Source organism: Nyctibius grandis, chromosome Z, assembly GCF_013368605.1.
Source record: "Nyctibius grandis isolate bNycGra1 chromosome Z, bNycGra1.pri, whole genome shotgun sequence".
NCBI classification, from domain to species: Eukaryota; Metazoa; Chordata; class Aves; order Nyctibiiformes; family Nyctibiidae; genus Nyctibius; species Nyctibius grandis.
The window spans coordinates 50,440,703-50,457,784 of NC_090695.1; the positions used below are offsets into that span (position 1 = coordinate 50,440,703).

At 41.6% G+C, this 17,082-nt stretch overlaps 1 protein-coding gene across 1 annotated transcript; it reads left to right on the forward strand.

The window, feature by feature from the left end:
- The first annotated feature begins 889 nt into the window (after nt 1–889).
- Nucleotides 890–16,131, forward strand: ZNF475 (zinc finger protein 475). The gene is made up of 4 exons (XM_068422928.1): nt 890–1,594; nt 10,619–10,787; nt 14,809–14,820; nt 15,980–16,131. The coding sequence occupies exons 1-4, from the start codon at nt 890–892 to the stop codon at nt 16,129–16,131; spliced, it is 1,038 nt and encodes a 345-aa protein (XP_068279029.1).
- Nucleotides 16,132–17,082: the final 951 nt, after the last annotated feature.

The window sequence follows — 17,082 nt, forward strand, 5'->3', positions numbered from 1 at the left end:
GTCGTCTTGAGACTAAACAAACACAGTGTCCTTATCTTCTCAAAGGGCATGTGCTTCAGCCCCCAAAGCATCTCAGTATCTCTAATTGATAAACTTGTTCCATTTTATTAATATCTCTCCTGTACTGGGAGAATCAAGACTGGTCAGAAAATGTGAGATACCACCTCACAAGTGCTGAGTAAAGGGGCATAGTCATTTCCTTCAGCCTACAGACTGGGGACATTTTCCTTCCTGACTGTCCCTTTGGAGATTGTCATTAACATCCCTCTGCTAAGGGACTTATTTTAATTTCCCTTGAGACAGGGAAATTACGTGTAACTATAAACATAAATGGCTTAGAAATTAAAGACTGTATCAGAAATACCAGTTCTGTCAATAACTGAAAATAAAGCATATTCATTATACTCAAAACCACATGTATTTCAACAGTTTCAGTTTGTGCAAACCCATCTTCTTTCATGTCCTTCATGACTTTACACCCTATGAGACTAGAATTTCAGATTTACGTTGTTCAGCTGTTCGTTAGGGGTAGGATATATTTGATGTTATTTGTCTGCTATTTAAAAATATAACAGTGTAGTAAGGTAATCTGATCCTTGTGATAAACCACTGGTTGGCAACCGTACCGAGAAAGATGGTGTTTATTAATATGTACTGATTTAATTTGTTTCAGGATCATGTAAAACCAGAAGTCAAAACAAAAACGCACAGAAACCCTCTTTCCCTACTGAAACAGCCATTAGGTGCAGTTTTCCATCTTTGAAGTCTTCAGTATATTCCAGCCCATGAAACCAAATTAAGAAGACAGAGCATCACGCTGAATAACAACAGACTTTCCAAAGCACTTTATGTGTAGGAGAGAGAGGTTTCTTGAAATGTTGTACCCTTCATGGAAATGAATGTCAAGAAAAAGAATGTGAACAAAACCTGTAACGCTCTGCCAGCTGCTGGAGAGACCCCTGGTAGTGTCTCTAGCACCTCGCCTTCAGAGCAGGTTTCGCCGTCTAATGTGTCAGATCTTTCCAGAATTTTGCCCAGAGTAGTAGATCTAGAAGCTGGACCCCATAAAAGGCGACCAGGCACTGCAATAATATCAAAACAATCAGCTTCTTCAAACATGGCTCAAACACCACTGAATCGGCCCATCATCCCACCAAGAAGACCTTGCTTCAGGGTATGCTATATCTGTGGCAGAGAATTTGGGTCACAGTCTATTTCTATACATGAACCCCAGTGCCTAGAGAAGTGGCATATTGAAAACAATCAGCTACCAAGGCATCTCAGAAGAGCAGAGCCCAGGAAACCTGAGGTCCCTGCTGGTGGTTCCTGCATGCTTACAGCTGAAAATGAAGCAGCTTATCATAGTGCTCAAGCGCAACTCCTGCCCTGTGGAAACTGTGGACGAACCTTCCTTCCTGACTGTCTCATTGTGCACCAAAGGAGTTGCAGAGGAGGTAGCAGCAGTGTGGGGCTGTCAAGCTCTAGCCCCTGTAACTCTGGTAAAGGCCCAAGCACTGGGTCTGGCTCAGCAAGAGATGATCCATCTAAGACCTGTCAAGGAAAAAGCAGAGCTGCACCAGCCATATTAGACAAGGTAAATTGCTAAGTGCGTGCTTTATGAAAGGGCGTGGATGCATTTTGATGCCAGGCACTCCAGGGGAGACTGGGTTCCCATCAAATTTAAAATCAGTTTCCATCAGAAGGATCTTTTGGCTCCATGCAAATATTTCTCTGCTGAATAGCAGGTAAAAGAAAGGGGAATATTGTGTGTCTAAGGGAACTACTCATTCCTATTTTTTTTCACGTTGAAAGGGAGATTTGGGCTTTCATACTCCATGGTCCTGTTAGAGTCATGTCCCCAAAAGTGACCATTTTGTGCTATAGTTCCCTAGGAGATTCTGTAAGGCAACTTAGGCAAGCTTTGAATGTTATATGTTTTAGCAGGTATTAGGTATTTTTATTTAGTTAACATGAAATACACTGTTTCATTACCCTGTAAGCACTCCAGTGATTTTAAATTTTTACCATTATTCTTAACCTTGGCATGGAACAGGAATTTACTGAGGACTGCATGTTCAAAGGCAGCAACTCAGAGTATAACAACAACAAAATAAATAAGAGTGCACATTTATTTCCACTGAATTTGATTCAAGATCCAAGAATAAAGAAGCTGATTCACATTATCCAAAAGCTACACAAAGTTCTGGAAAATGGAATATTTTTTCTGCATTTGTTTCTGCACAAGCTGTCTTTTGGACAGGAGTTTTGTAGAAAGATAGATGTCTAAATTTAGGCTCAGTATCTAAAATAAAAGGCTTTTTTTTTTTTTTCAGTGGGGGTTGGACTCCTGGTTGCCTACAATAATTTTGAAAATGAGATGTAGCTTTCTCAGTCACCAAAGGAACGCAATGCTACACAGAGCATTTCTAAAAATGTTTTAAAAGTCAAAGCATGCTGCATTTCAGTTTTCCAGCTGCTGAATAAAATGGAGATAATAGCGTTACCCTAACGAACGTGAGAATAGAGACAATGTGAGGCATTGTTATACTATGTCGTTTGAGGCCACTAATTGATAGATATTGGCAGATGAGGTCCAGTCCTCAGGTCTTTTATCAGCAAATTTCAAATAACCCACAAACCTTTCAAAGTGCTGCACAAGTACATCTATAGCTATAGGAAAGGAGATGTTGTTGTCTTACAGTACATTTACCAAACTGGCATTGCTCTAAAGGTTCAATGAAAGGCATAGGCGTGAAGCAGAGATTTTTGCCCATCACACATAATTCTGTACGTTTAAAAAAAAAAAAAAAAAAAAAAGAGAGGGATGGAATGTCCATAGTTACAATGTCACAAAAAAACAAGTTTAGAGTGTGGTTTGGCATTGAGAGTGACTCTAAAAATGTTGCCCTCTTGCACAACATATCTGTTCCCTGCGTGGATTCCGTCACATCTGCTGACCTGTTGAACAACATTCTTACCAGGTTTTACTTCTGTGAGCTCTGCAGAGCCAGAATGAAACGTGTTCAAATCTGTTCTTCTTTCTGTGTGAACAACAAGTTTCCTCATTTACCTCCAAGCGGTTACAGTTCATCAGCTGCAGCAGAACTAATGAGGCTGTACAGCCTGCAGTTTGTGGACTCTGAAGGACTTTATTATTTAAAAGATAACTTTCAGGGAGGGATGATGGATTTTGCCTCTCTGAGGTCCTTTATTTTCTAATGTTTAGAGCTGTCCTTTTGTACAGAGGTACCCATTAAAGGCAGAGATAGGAATGGAAAGAGTAAAAGAATTATCCTGTGATCCTAGGGGCTGTTGAGGACTGGCAGACTGCTTCCAAGAAGTGGTGAAAGGAAGCCTCTTTTTCATAGGTTTAAATTCTCTGTGTGAGGCTCTCCACATCCAGTTGAAAGTTTTGAAAGGTCCACACGTTGAAGGATGTTGAAAAGCACTAAGCTCACAGAAGGGCTGCAGGTTCGCTATGAACAGGGACAAGGTCTGGGTCTCCTCTAGAGTCTTCATCTTTTTCCAGCATATGAGTTTGATTTTGCTCACCTTACCAGATAGTCAGCTGCTTATTAATTCTGTTAAAAAATACCAGTAGTGGAATGCAATAGCTACCTCCTTTGGTCCTGGCAGGAAAGCATTTGAGGCAGTCCATGTCTCACTTAACAGACCTACTCACTGTGACAGTGAATTATTTAAGTACCTGCTTGAAGTCCTGATTCAGCAAAACGTCAGAGGGAAGGAATAACTGAAAAAAAACCCAACCCTTATATAAGCATATTTAAGAACTGTAATGCTACTGTCAAATTAATTTATGCAATGAAAGAAGCCCTAAATTAAAAAGCTGGATTTTTCTCATTTTAAAAATAAAGATCTGACTGATTTGGTGGTACACCATGTGAAAAGCATTTTAACTTTACAGCTGCAAGCACTGTGTGCATCTGTCCTAGAGCTCTGTCTGCCTTAGCAAGTGCAGGATCAACTAGACCAGTATCATTACTGACAAACACTTACTCAGTTTGACGTTAAATGCCTTTAGAGCTGGACACTCAACAGCCTCCATAAGCCTTCCACTAACTGTCCTCTCTCTCAGAATGTGTGAACACATCTGAGTTAATCACATCTGGCTGTGTAAAGCAAACAACAGCCTGTGCTTAACAGACTCTGAAGGATCACACCAGCTCAGAAATTCTGTTTTGGATTCTGCTGTGTTATCCCAGACAATGGAAGTGATGACTGGGACTGCTGAAACTCAGACTTGCACTAGAGCTGTTTTGTGTTTTTTGTTATTTCATAGACTAAAATGTCTTTTAAAACTAGTGTGTTTTTTATTCTTTCATGGACCAAAATGTCTGCTACATGTGAGTATTAATGACTTCCTGTGGGTTTATCTGTTACGTTTTTTTTAACAGATAACGCTGATCCAAAAATCCTATCAGACATGTCACTAGCATCTGGTGCTGCCATCTGCTGTTTTCTTCTTATCGAGTTAATTACATAAAAATAGGATTTCAGCAATCTTCCTTTACTGTAGCGTAATGCATAATAAGCATAAACCTTGAAAACTTACGTAACAACAAAATGTTGATGTTGTATCTTGCTCTAGCATAAAGTCACCTAGTTACTTGGTAAAATGAAAACTTCAAATGCTGTGTAATTCTAATGAGGGTGGGAAGTCAATGATAAACTTTGCTTGACTCACTTGCAGAAGTTTTGAACATCTTCTTAGGAGAATACTGACAACTATATTTGCAAATGTAGAAAGTTAGATGAGAATGGACAGTGAATGGATGGTTTGAGTGAAACTTATTGAGTATTATCATTGGGAATGATTGAGCTTCCTGCCTTTCTGATTTTACACAAATGACATGTTTATTATACTGATGTATTTCTTTTAAAAGATAGCATATCAGGAGTAAAATGGGATATTCTAGTGCTTCCAGTGGGGTAAAATCTTTAATTTAATCTGCATCATCTGGCACAATTACCTTGCTGTTCAAGGAAATTTCATACACAGGCATCTGACCAGTCCTAACATTAGTCTGCTGTTCTGTCAGGGCAGCGGCTGAAAGTATTCCAGAGGGCTGAAATGCACCTTTGGATGGTCATGAGAGCCATGCCACAGCTTGTCCCTGTCCCTTATGCAAAATGCCTCTTACTTTTCAGAGAGGAATGTGTGGAAAGGGCTGCTTTCATACAACACGATGCTGTTGCTAAGTGTACTAATCTTTTCCTCAACATCTGTTCCTTGGGTGAGTCAAGCCTATGATGAGAGCTCTTGCATAGAGCAGGAGGTCTCCCCTCCTCCTGTTAAAATACATGGATAGTTAAACAAATAAGAAAGGTGGGGATGTGTGCAGTCCTGGATGATAAATATTTATGGAGAAGAGTTTGGGAGTCAGTGTTATTGGGTGTACTTAAGAAAAAATTAACATCTTTGTGCGGTATGGGAGGATTTGACCTCATGTAACACCATAACAGCAGCCTGGGGCTAACCTCAAGTAATAATGTCAGGTCTATTGAAAATACATAGTTGCGTAGCCCTCTGAGATAAATAACTTCATTCATGGTCACACAGACATACTTAGCAGTTTTGAAGAAAAAAAAAGAAAATACTGAGACACCAGAGGAAAGCCTAACTGCACTGTTAGGTATTTGTAAGTATTTTTATAATAACACACATCCTCAGGAACAGACCTTCCCTACAACCCTTTTTAAAAGTGAAAAACAAAAGCAGTGAGCAGACAGCCTAGCCACTGGCCTGTGAGTAGTTTGGGTTGGAAAATTGTGGTGATTTCAAAAATAGTTTAGTTTCAAACTGCAGGCCTCCAGATGTGACATTTGGGATAGCCACACTCTGAAGAGAAAAAGAAATAATGGATAAATATCATCAGCTGTAGAAATTCCAAATAAAGCTTATCATACATTGGATTTCACGGTTAAGCAACGAAAGAGCAGTTACTACCAATTGTAAGGATATTCTCCTTCAGGTTTTATTTTTCAGCTTTTTCACATGTGTGTATTTGCAGAGAAGGATTTGTCTATGTGATTTGATGTGTGGCGATGGTTCGAACTCACTACATTTCTGGAGAAAATAATTCCATCCTTAGAGCGATCTGATTCCCTTTAATTAATTCTGGTCTCTGCTATTGTTTCTGTACAGTTTTTAATTGTGGAAGTTACAACCAGAGACATTTCTACTTGAACAGATTTCTTAAACATTTTTTTCACCAATTAGGATTTTGTTTTGAATCAATACCAGTTGATAACTTTGGAAAACAGAATCCTCTGCTTAGCTGCAGGCCTGGTTTTGCTCAGCCACAACACAAAACCCACCTGTAAACGCTCTGTCAGGATCTGGAGGGATCACAGTAGTGCTCATTCAGTCTTTAGATTTTCAGGTGACACTACGAAAAAGACCAGCTCAGAACTGTGGAAATGTATACAGATTGCACTGGAAGGAGATCACTAACTTTTATCTTGTAGGTCTCTGACAGCTATTCAATAGCAGGACATCACAATGACTTTAGAACAAGTGTAATGGATTTGAACAAAGCAGTAGGAGATAAAAGGCTATCTCCATTAACTAGGACAATATTTCTAAGATAAAAACCACTTGCTTTTAACAATGATATTTCTGTGCATCTGTTAAATTTATTGGGAGTATTTAATTTTTTAAGTGATTTTTCACCTGTCTCATATCAGGACTTTAAATCTGCTTGAATCTATACGTTTGTTTTCATTATACTACCCCATACAGTGGAAATGATTGTGACAGTGCAGGCTAAGTAAGCATGATTTCCATTTGTACTAGGATTCCTTTTTCCCATTCTGGTATAAAGAGCCCCTACAAACCAAATGTAAGTCAAATTGTTCTTTCCCAGTTTTCAGCCAATAAATAACCTATTTTACTGAATGGCAGGAACCTAGCTAATGAAAACTAGAGAGGAAAATGTGTTCCCAGTGTTTTTACATCTAGCGTTTTCTTAGAAAACCATTTCTACAATCCTATAAGCATACCCATAAGAAGCATGCACACTGAAATGAGTCCCATGACCTCAAGAATTTATACTATAGTATTCTTACCTAAAGCTCTTCAGAGCCTACAAAGAAACATACACTGCCTTCAAAAGACTCTGTGTCTGGACCCAGAGTCTTTTCTCCAAATCCGACAAGGTCTAGCTAAAGAGTTGAAGTAAGGAGGTAGGTGAAAATCACAGAATCATAGAATTGTTTTGGTTGGAAAAGACGTTTAAGATCATCAAGTCCAACCATAAACCTAACACTGCCAAGTCCACCACTAAATCATGTCCCTAAGCACCACATCTACTCATCTTTTGAACACCTCCAGGGATGGGGACTCCGCCGCTTCCCTGGGCAGCCTGTTCCAATGGTTGCCAACCCTTCCAGTGAAGAAATTGTTCCTAATATCCAGTCTAAACCTCCCGTGGTGCAACTTGAGGCCATTTCCTCTCATCCTATCATTTATTACTTGGGAGAAGAGACTGACACCCACCTCGCTACAACCTCCTTTCAGGAAGTTGTAGAGAGCAATAAGGTCTCCCCTCAGCCTCCTTCTCTCCAGACTAAACAACCCCAGTTCCCTCAGCCACTCCTCATAACACTTGTGCTCTAGGCCCTTCACTGACTTTGTTGCCCTTCTTTGGACTTGCTCCAGCACCTCAATGTCCTTCTTGTAGTGAGGGGCCCAAAACTGAACACAGTATTCAAGGTGCGGTCTCACCAGTGCCAAGTACAGAAGGACAATCACTTCCATAGTCCTGCTGGCCACACTATTTCTGATACAAGCCAGGATCCTGATGGCCTTCTTGGCCACCTGGGCACACTGCTGGCTCATATTCAGATGGCCATCGACCAGTATCCCCAGGTCCTTTTCCACCAGGCAGCCTTCCAGCTACTCTTCCCCCAGCCTGTAGCGGTGCATGGGGTTGTTGTGCCCCAAGTGCAGCACCCAACACTTATCCTTGTTGAAGCTCATACAGTTGGCCTTGGCCCTTCAATCCATACTGTCCAGATCCCTCTGCAGAGCCTTCCTATCCCCAGCAGATCAACACTCCCGCCCAACTTGGTGTCACCTGCGAACTTACTGCGGGTGCACTCAATCCCCTCGTCCAGATCATTGATAAAGATATTAAAGAGAACTGGCCCCAATACTGAGCCCTGGGGGACACCACTTGTTAATTCCATTCAGCACAACTCTCTGGGCTCGGCCATCCAGCCAGTTTTTTACCCGTGAAGCATATGCCCATCCAAGTGATGAGCAGCCAGTTTCTCCAGGAGAATGCTGTGGGAAACAGTGTCAAAGGCTTTACTGAAGTCCAGGTAAACAACATCCACAGCTTCTCCCTCATCCAGTATAAGCAGGTCACCTTCTCAAGGAAGGAGATGAGGTTAGTCAAGCAGGATCTGCCTTTCATAAATCCATGCTGACTGGGCCTCATCAACTGGTTGTCCTGTACATGCCACGTGGTGGCACTTAACACGATCTGCTCCATAACCTTCCCCAGCACCAAGGTCAGACTGACATGCCTGTAGTTCCCCAGATCCTCCTTTCGGCCCTTCTTGTAGATGGGCATTGCATTTGCTAATTTCCAGTCACCTGGGACCTCCCCAAGACTGCTGATAAATGATGGAAAGTGGCTTGGTGAGCACTTCCACCAGCTGTCTCAGTACCCTTGGGTGGATCCCATCTTGCCCCATAAACTTGTGTGTGTCTAAGTGGCATAGCAGGTTGCTAACTGTTTCCCCTTGAATTATGGGGGCTTCATTCTGCTCCATGTCCTTGTCATGCATCTCAGGGCACTGGGTATCTGGACAACAACTGGTCTTACTATTAAAGACTGAGGCAAAGAAGGCATTAAGCACCTCAGCCTTTTCCTCATCCTTTGTCACTGTGTTTCTGCCCACATTCAATAAAGGATGGAGATTCTCCTTAGTCCTCCTTTTGTTGCTAATGTATTCGTAGAAATATTTTTTGATAATGAATAATTAGAGGGCATTCTTAAAACAGCTGTTGCTGTATTCCCCTATGAATAAGAAGAAAATTTATATATATATAAATTATATATATATATTTTTTAAAAATGCCTTGTTATCAAAGATGGCTAAGGAAATTCCATTTGAAAGTTAAGAGGATGAAAATGTCCTTGGAAAGGCTGTCTTTGGATAAGCTATATTTCAATTCACTGTGAGAACTTTCCAGATGAAGTCCAACTTTTCCCAGCAAAAATACACTTCGTAGACTAGTATTTCTTCATTTAATTGAGTTTACATATGTGATACAGGAAAGAAAGCTTATGCAGATTGTTCACTAATGACATTTTCAGACTGTAGCATAAATGCAAGAAGAGCTGCCCAGAATTTCTTGAATACACTGATGGGCTGACAGAGAGAGTCATAAATACTGGAACAGGTTATGCTCTGTCTTACACAGCAGCAGAGGAAAAAATGAAATCCCCACCTCCCTTGTTCGAGTAAGAAAGGCTTCCTGTGTTTGGTCTGGCATGGCTGTTCCTCTGCCTTGAGGAGAGTAGGGAATAGCTTGCCTCTTACTGGTATTCTGCAGTCAGGAGTGCAGGAAATGCTGGCAGTTGTGAGATCCACCAGTGTGCCTCAAAGTGCTGGCTCTGCAGTACATTTTTACGCTACTCCTGGAGCAGGGCTGGTACTGACACCACGCCTAGCCCAGGACGTGCCTAAGGACACAGTCAAGTCCATAATCTTCAATACCACAGTAATTATATATTTTTCAAGCTTAGAATATGTATTTGTGCGTTTGGGGTCGAGGGATTTTTTTTCTTCTGTTGAGATGTTTTTCTCTGTGAACAAAAGCAGATCTGCCGTGCAGAAACAATGACTTGCTTGGAGCCCAGTCCTGTCCTCACTGCAGTCACTGGCAAAGTTCACACTGAGGCCTTCAGGATAAACAAGTTAATAGTTCCTTTTTTTGCCCCTCTATCCTGAAATACCCTGAATCTGTTGCGGAAGTAACACGGGGTTAGGGACTACAATCACAAGCTTGAGACAGCTGCCCTCACCGTCCAGCTTAAGAGAGATGCTAAGGCTGGACACAGCGCTTTAACTGTGTTCTGCCTGGAAATGGGGTCTTTCTACTACTGCACTAGACATCAGCAGTTCAGCTGAGGAAGACTTTATTGCTGCTTTCCATGTTACTTCTGTTTGGTAGATAAAAAAGGGGCTTCAACATTTAAAATGGACACCGTGCTGCAGCAACTTGATCAAGCAGAAGTGTTGTTTCTGCATGTGAAAACTCAGCTTTTCTATAAACTTGATGGTGTGAAAATAAAAGAGCTAAAACCTACATAGCTAAGTATTAATTAGGTGACAGACATGAATTTTCAGCCCAGTATCTGCAGAAGGAGCCTACCTCTTCCAGTTGGCCAGTTAATGAGGCATTATCTCCTGCAAGCTTCAAGACTGAATCCAGACAAAATGAAACTGATAGAAAGAGTTACACTGATTTCAGATAGGAATCAGTTTCTTAATCTACTTTATTGTTTTCATCCAAAGTTGTTCTTATTCAAAATTAATGTTGAAAAAATTATTTATTCTTCTTCACAATTGTTATTTGCAGGCACAAGCAATACGACGCCCACCAGCAGTGATTTGTTACATATGTGGCCGTGAGTACGGAACAAAATCTATTAGTATCCATGAGCCACAGTGCCTGAAAAAATGGCACCAGGAGAATGACATGCTACCCAAGCACTTGAGAAGGCCAGAGCCCAAAAAGCCTGAAGTCAGTCCCATGCAAGATAAGCTACAGACCAAATGAGGAAATGGGAGGAAGAAAGGGGGAGGAAGAAAAAAAGGAATTTTAAGAAACAGCTTAGCAGTTTGCAAGCACTTCTTTCTCCATGATACCCAAAAGAGAAGGTAGCCATCCCGGCTTGTTTTAAGCTTTCTGTTAAGTATCCTATTCTGCTTTTGTGCTGCATCCTTGAGAAGTAAGAGTAGTCATTGCCTTGTGGGACATGCCTGCTGGGACACCCCTATTTATGTGTCAGTATGTTCTGAATCAGAACACAAAAAGATTAGCAACCTGCTGCTTCACAGCTACATCACTACCTTTTGACTACTTTGAACATTGTAGAAAGGCATATTTTAAGAGCAAAAGCATCGAAGAATAATGTGCAGACTTGACACAAACAGTCATTAAAATAAAATATCCATCCTGCAACATAGCGATAGATACTTCAGCCAGGTTTTACACCTATACAGTCAGTTATAAAAAAAGCCTGACCCTAGCACTTAGCAGTGATAAACAGTGAGTGACCTCGAAAACAGGTGTTCTGTGGTAAAATGAGAAACACAATATTAGATGCATGATGACTGGTAGAAAATGAGGTAACTTTAAAACCTGCCTATAACATTTACTGTAGTTTCAGGTTTTTATTAAAATATATTTATAGATAAAAATGCAGTATGTTAAAATGCAGTATGATAAAAAATGTTCTACAATGAACATCCAGTGGATGTTATTGGTCCCATTTTATTTACAAGCCTTAGAAGTTTTCTTTGTGAGACATTATAATATAAATACAGTGGGGAAAAATATACTTAGTATAAAATAAACATTTTAATTCTGCCCAGTGTGTGTGTTTGTGTTGTGAGTTCTGTTTTGTAAGATGCCTAGGTACAACTTCTTCAAATCAATGAAAATCACAGAATCACAGAATCACAGAATCACAGAATGTTAGGGACTGGAAGGGACCTCGAAAGATCATCTAGTCCAATCCCCCTGCCGGGGCAGGATTGCCTAGACCATATCACACAGGAACGCGTCCAGGCGGGTTTTGAATGTCTCCAGAGAAGGAGACTCCACAACCTCTCTGGGCAGCCTGTTCCAGTGTTCAGTCACCCTCACCATAAAGAAGTTTTTCCTCAAATTTAAGTGGAACCTCCTGTGCTCCAGCTTGCACCCATTGCCCCTTGTCCTGTCAAGGGATGTCACTGAGAAGAGCCTGGCTCCATCCTCTTGACACTTGCCCTTTACATATTTATAAACATTAATGAGGTCACCCCTCAGTCTCCTCTTCTCTAAGCTAAAGAGACCCAGCTCCCTCAGCCTCTCCTCATAAGGGAGATGTTCCACCCGCTTGATCATCTTTGTGGCTCTGCGCTGGACTCTCTCTAGCAGTTCCCTGTCCTTCTTGAACTGAGGGGTCCAGAACTGGACACAATACTCCAGATGCGGCCTCAGCAGGGCAGAGTAGAGGGGGAGGAGAACCTCTCGTGATCTGCTAACCACACCCCTTCTAATACAGCCCAGGATGCCATTGGCCTTCTTGGCCACAAGGGCACACTGCTGGCTCATGGTCATCCTGTTGTCCACTAGGACCCCCAGGTCCCTTTCCCCTACTCTGGTCTCCAACAGGTCTGCCCCCAACTTGTACTGGTACATGGGGTTGTTCTTGCCCAGATGCAGGACTCTACACTTGCCCTTGTTATATTTCATTAAATTTCTCCCCGCCCAACTCTCCAGCCTGTCCAGGTCTCTCTGAATGGCTGCGCAGCCTTCCGGCATCTCAGCCACTCCTCCCAGTTTTGTGTCATCAGCGAACTTGCTGACAGCGCACTCTAATCCCTCATCCAAGTCGTTAATAAATATATTGAATAGAACTGGTCCCAGAACCGACCCTTGCGGAACTCCGCTAGACACAGACCTCCAACTGGACTCTGTCCCACTGACCACTACTCTCTGGCTTCTTTCCTTTAGCCAGTTCACAATCCACCTCACTACCCAATCATCCAGACCACACTTCTCCAGTTTAGCTGCAAGGATGCTGTGGGAGACCGTGTCAAACGCTTTACTGAAATCGAGATAGACCACATCCACAGCTTTACCATCATCTATCCACCAGGTAACATCCTCATAAAAGGCTATCAAGTTGGTTGAGCAAGACTTCCCCTTGGTGAAGCCATGCTGAGTGCCCCTAATGATCCCCCTGTCCTTGATCTGCCTAGAGACAGCACCAAGAACAAGTTGCTCCATCACCTTTCTGGGGATGGAGGTGAGGCTGACCGGTCTATAGTTACCCGGGTCCTCCTTCTTGCCCTTTTTGAAGACTGGAGTGACATTCGCTTTCCTCCAGTCCTCAGGCACCTCTCCCGTTGCCCACGACTTAGCAAAGATGATGGAGAGTGGCCTAGCAATGACTTCCGCCAGCTCCCTCAGCACCTGCGGGTGCATCCCATCAGGGCCCATGGATTTATGGACGTCCAGGTTGCTTAATTGGTCCCTGACCCAGCCCTCATCAACCAAGACAGGTTCCTCCTCTATCCTGACTTCTTCTGAGGCCTCAGGGGTCTGGGGCTCCTCAGGACAGCCTCCAGCAGTATAGACAGAGGCAAAGAAGGCATTCAGTAACTCCGCCTTCTTTTTATCCTCTTTTGATCCCCAGCACCCGACAGAGCTGGGCTCCCGTATGTATCCCAGGGGTGTGTGCTCACTGCAGGACCAAAGGAAATCTTATCTGTGCTTTGCCTTGAAGTTGCCCCCCGTACTTCCCCATTCCCACATAAAGTTATTTCACCATTTCAGCTGGATGCTTTCGCTGGCCCTGCCAGCTGGTCAGAGCTACTTTGGGCCAGGTTTGGACCACTTGCTCACAGGCAGTTAATTCATCCAATTTTTTTTTCATATTCCGCATATTTCCCGCAGCTTCCCCTAATGTCTGGAAAAGCAGACAAATTCTCCTAGAACTCACTGTGAAAGAATCATACACTAGATCAGTTTACAGCAGTACAAAGAAATATGTCCCCAGAAGACACACACAGAAGAAAGCAGGATCACTGAGAACACTAACCAGCTATTCAAAATAATAGTAATTGCAGCTCAAATAATATCAAATCAGGACTTGGTTAACAGATGCCAAGTAGCAGAGTTGAATCTGCAGTAAAAGATAGGTTCAAAAGACATCTTCATTGTATTTGTTCTTTTTATTGTTAAGGTTTTTTTAATTATTGCATGTTGTGCGGTAAAAAAGATGGAGAAAACGAGAATTCCACCTGAAAGAGAAGGATGCACAAGAATAAATCAGGTTATTTTGAAATGCACTATTCTTATTTTGAGAGAGTGGAAGCAGAAAGACAACCACTCTTTGAGAGAACAATCCAGCAGAAAGCTCCCAGATATGAATCAGAAAATGGTTTCATTTATGCAATGAGCCATATCAGGCACCACACGGCTCCTATGAGGCGTTGTGTGCCCATGGTTCCCCAGGGAACACTGACCTGCTTCCAGCATCTGTCCCTAAATGCCTGCTGATGCAAGTCTGATCAGTTCTGTAGCTTGAGCTAAAATTGTTCCCCCTGCAGTTGCCTCATGCTCCTGGCCTCGACAAAATATTCTCAGTGTTGTTCTTTTTCCGTAAGACTTACTCTCGATCATCTGGTAAGTGCTATAATGGACCTTGAGACCACATACACATACTGCATGTCTCACAGTTTCTCAAGGAGGAGGGGTTACCCCTGTTGTTGAATGGAACACGCAATGTTCAAAAAAAGCTCAGAAATATTAACTGCTTACATAAAACTTTTTATAACTTAAATAAATCTTCTTCTGAAAACTCAAGTGTCACGGGAAGACAACCACTGCCCTGCTTACACAGTGTTTTGTTTGTGGAATGCCTAACACATGCCTGCAAGGAGAAAGTCACCTCTCTCTTTTTTTTTTTTTATATTCAATAAACTTTCCGAAGTACAGAAAATACACATTCATTTCCTGCAAGCAAAGGGGATATTTGTCTCAGCCAAGAAAAGAAACACTACTTGGTTGCTCTTCTAACAAAAAGAACATTAGGAACAGGCATATTAAGAGATCTAAGGCTTATTGTGGTTATGTGAACCATTGGATATGAATCATATTAAAACTGTATGGGCCTTTAATGAAGAGCTCTATCATGTACCAATGACAGAACCCATGGAATATTTTTAAATGCACAAATCCTTTTCTTTTAAAAATTGTCTGCTGCTAACAATTCAAAGACAAAACCAGTTTTTTAGTCTTTTTCTGTATTGTTATACCTTTTGAGAAGGGTGAAGCAAATACATCTTTAAACCAAGACATGTAGATTCTTTTCTGCATGCACTTCAAATGAAGACTTTCAAGATCTAAGTCCAGGTGTTAAGCAACCTACCTGGCCTTTTTGGAAATTGGTTTGAAACAACACTATATAAAAGTCCATTTCCAGATGAAAGTAAACAAGACTTTTTTAATACTCAAATAAAATCTTGAAAATGCATCTGATGTGTTTGAAGAATGCTCCTGAGCTTTCAGAGCAGTCAGTCTTCCCACAGTGGAAAATAACTGAGGGTAAGACTGGATTAGTGTTTAGATGACAATAGATGCATCAGTGCAATGACTGCACTGGAAGTTGTGGCTTAAAAGAACTGTAGGTTTTGTCTGTAAGGTTTTAGGCTTACCTAAGCTTTACTCGACTTACTGGCAAAACTTGCGTAGACTTCAACAGGAAGAAAATTGGGCCCCTCAATCAGAGCAGCACAAAGAGCATACTCTCAAGTACGATATGCTCCTACCCATTGCCATGGTCAGATAACACATGCTCATTAAACAGAACTTAAAGGAAAGCCAAAAAGTGAAATTTGCTGATAATAGTATGTATGTAAAGATGTTAATAATTAGCTGAGAATGCATATCATAACACACAGCATGATGTTTTTCTCTGTACTCTCATACAATACAAAATGATTCAGTTTGAAGTTAATTTAATTCAACCCCTGGGACAAAGAGCAGAGTCTTTTTTTTACTCTTTTGCTTCTTTCTTTTCTTTCTTTTTCATTTGCAAAAGCAATATGGTTTGGTTAAACTGAAAGGCTCAGTCAACAGGTATTTCCTGAAAATATTTTCCATGAAGAGTTGAATGTGGGTCTCCAGAATGAAAGCTGATACTTTATTTTTTTAATTTTCCAGCCAAAGATTTCTATGATCTTGATGCTTTAAATGAGGCTGCCTGGATCAGCGCCCAGAACCAGCTAGTTCCATGTGATATTTGTGGGCGTACTTTTCTTCCAGACAGACTGATCGTCCACCAGCAGTCCTGTAAACTGAAACCTGCGACGTGAATTTATGCATGCATAAAATATGCATGCATGCTCACACACACAAACACACGTGTACATGTGTGTGCATGAATACACACACATGCACCCATACCTTTCAGCCAAACTATGAGAGAGAGAAAATCTATCTGGAGAGCCATGGGCATCGAAACTGCAGTGTGTTGTCAGATCACGTGATCCAAAAGCCTCCAGAGTAAAATCAGCAGTTGCTACTGTAGCGTAAGGTCAAATATGGTGATTTTTTAGCCCAGCAGTAGCAAAAATGCCTCCTCATTTCTGTCAGTCAGGTAGTGTCACCTCGAAACCACAGTTTGAGGGGGATGGCATATGAATACTTCCTTCACCTGATCCTGTCCTTTGCTGGGTGCAGAAGAACCCAAGCGAAGAATCCTCCCAAGTTGCTTCCTGAATTGTCATGCCATCTTAATCTCTGGGGATGAAGGGGATATCTTAATCTCTGGAATGTTCTTCAGCCTCATTCCTTTCACAGCCTTTCAGATTTAGCTATCTGGACCTTTGAAAGAAGTTGTGCCTTCTGCATGCATTTCTCATTTTACATGGTATGGTTGGACAGAAAGCAATGAGCCATAGCTGTTAAAGGTCTTTCACTACAGAAATTCCCAAGAGAGTATCCCACAGGGATCCATCTTATGGTCTTGCTTTTCAATAGATCTGTGAGACTGGGAGAGATGGCATAATATCAGGAGCTCCCTTGTCTGCAGGGACATTTGGCTACATGTCCCTTGCTCAGTGAATATATTCACCTGCTGTTTCAGAAACTGAAGCTTCAGACAACTTTCAGGAAATCAGAGTTTTGATGAGTAACTCATTGAATCTCAGTGGAAGCAAAGCCGGAGTGATGTTGATCAGGAAAATTAATTCTATGAAAATTTTTTTTCCTCTTTATCGAAGACTTGTCTATTTAGTAGTAAAGATCACCAGCTGAACTTGACT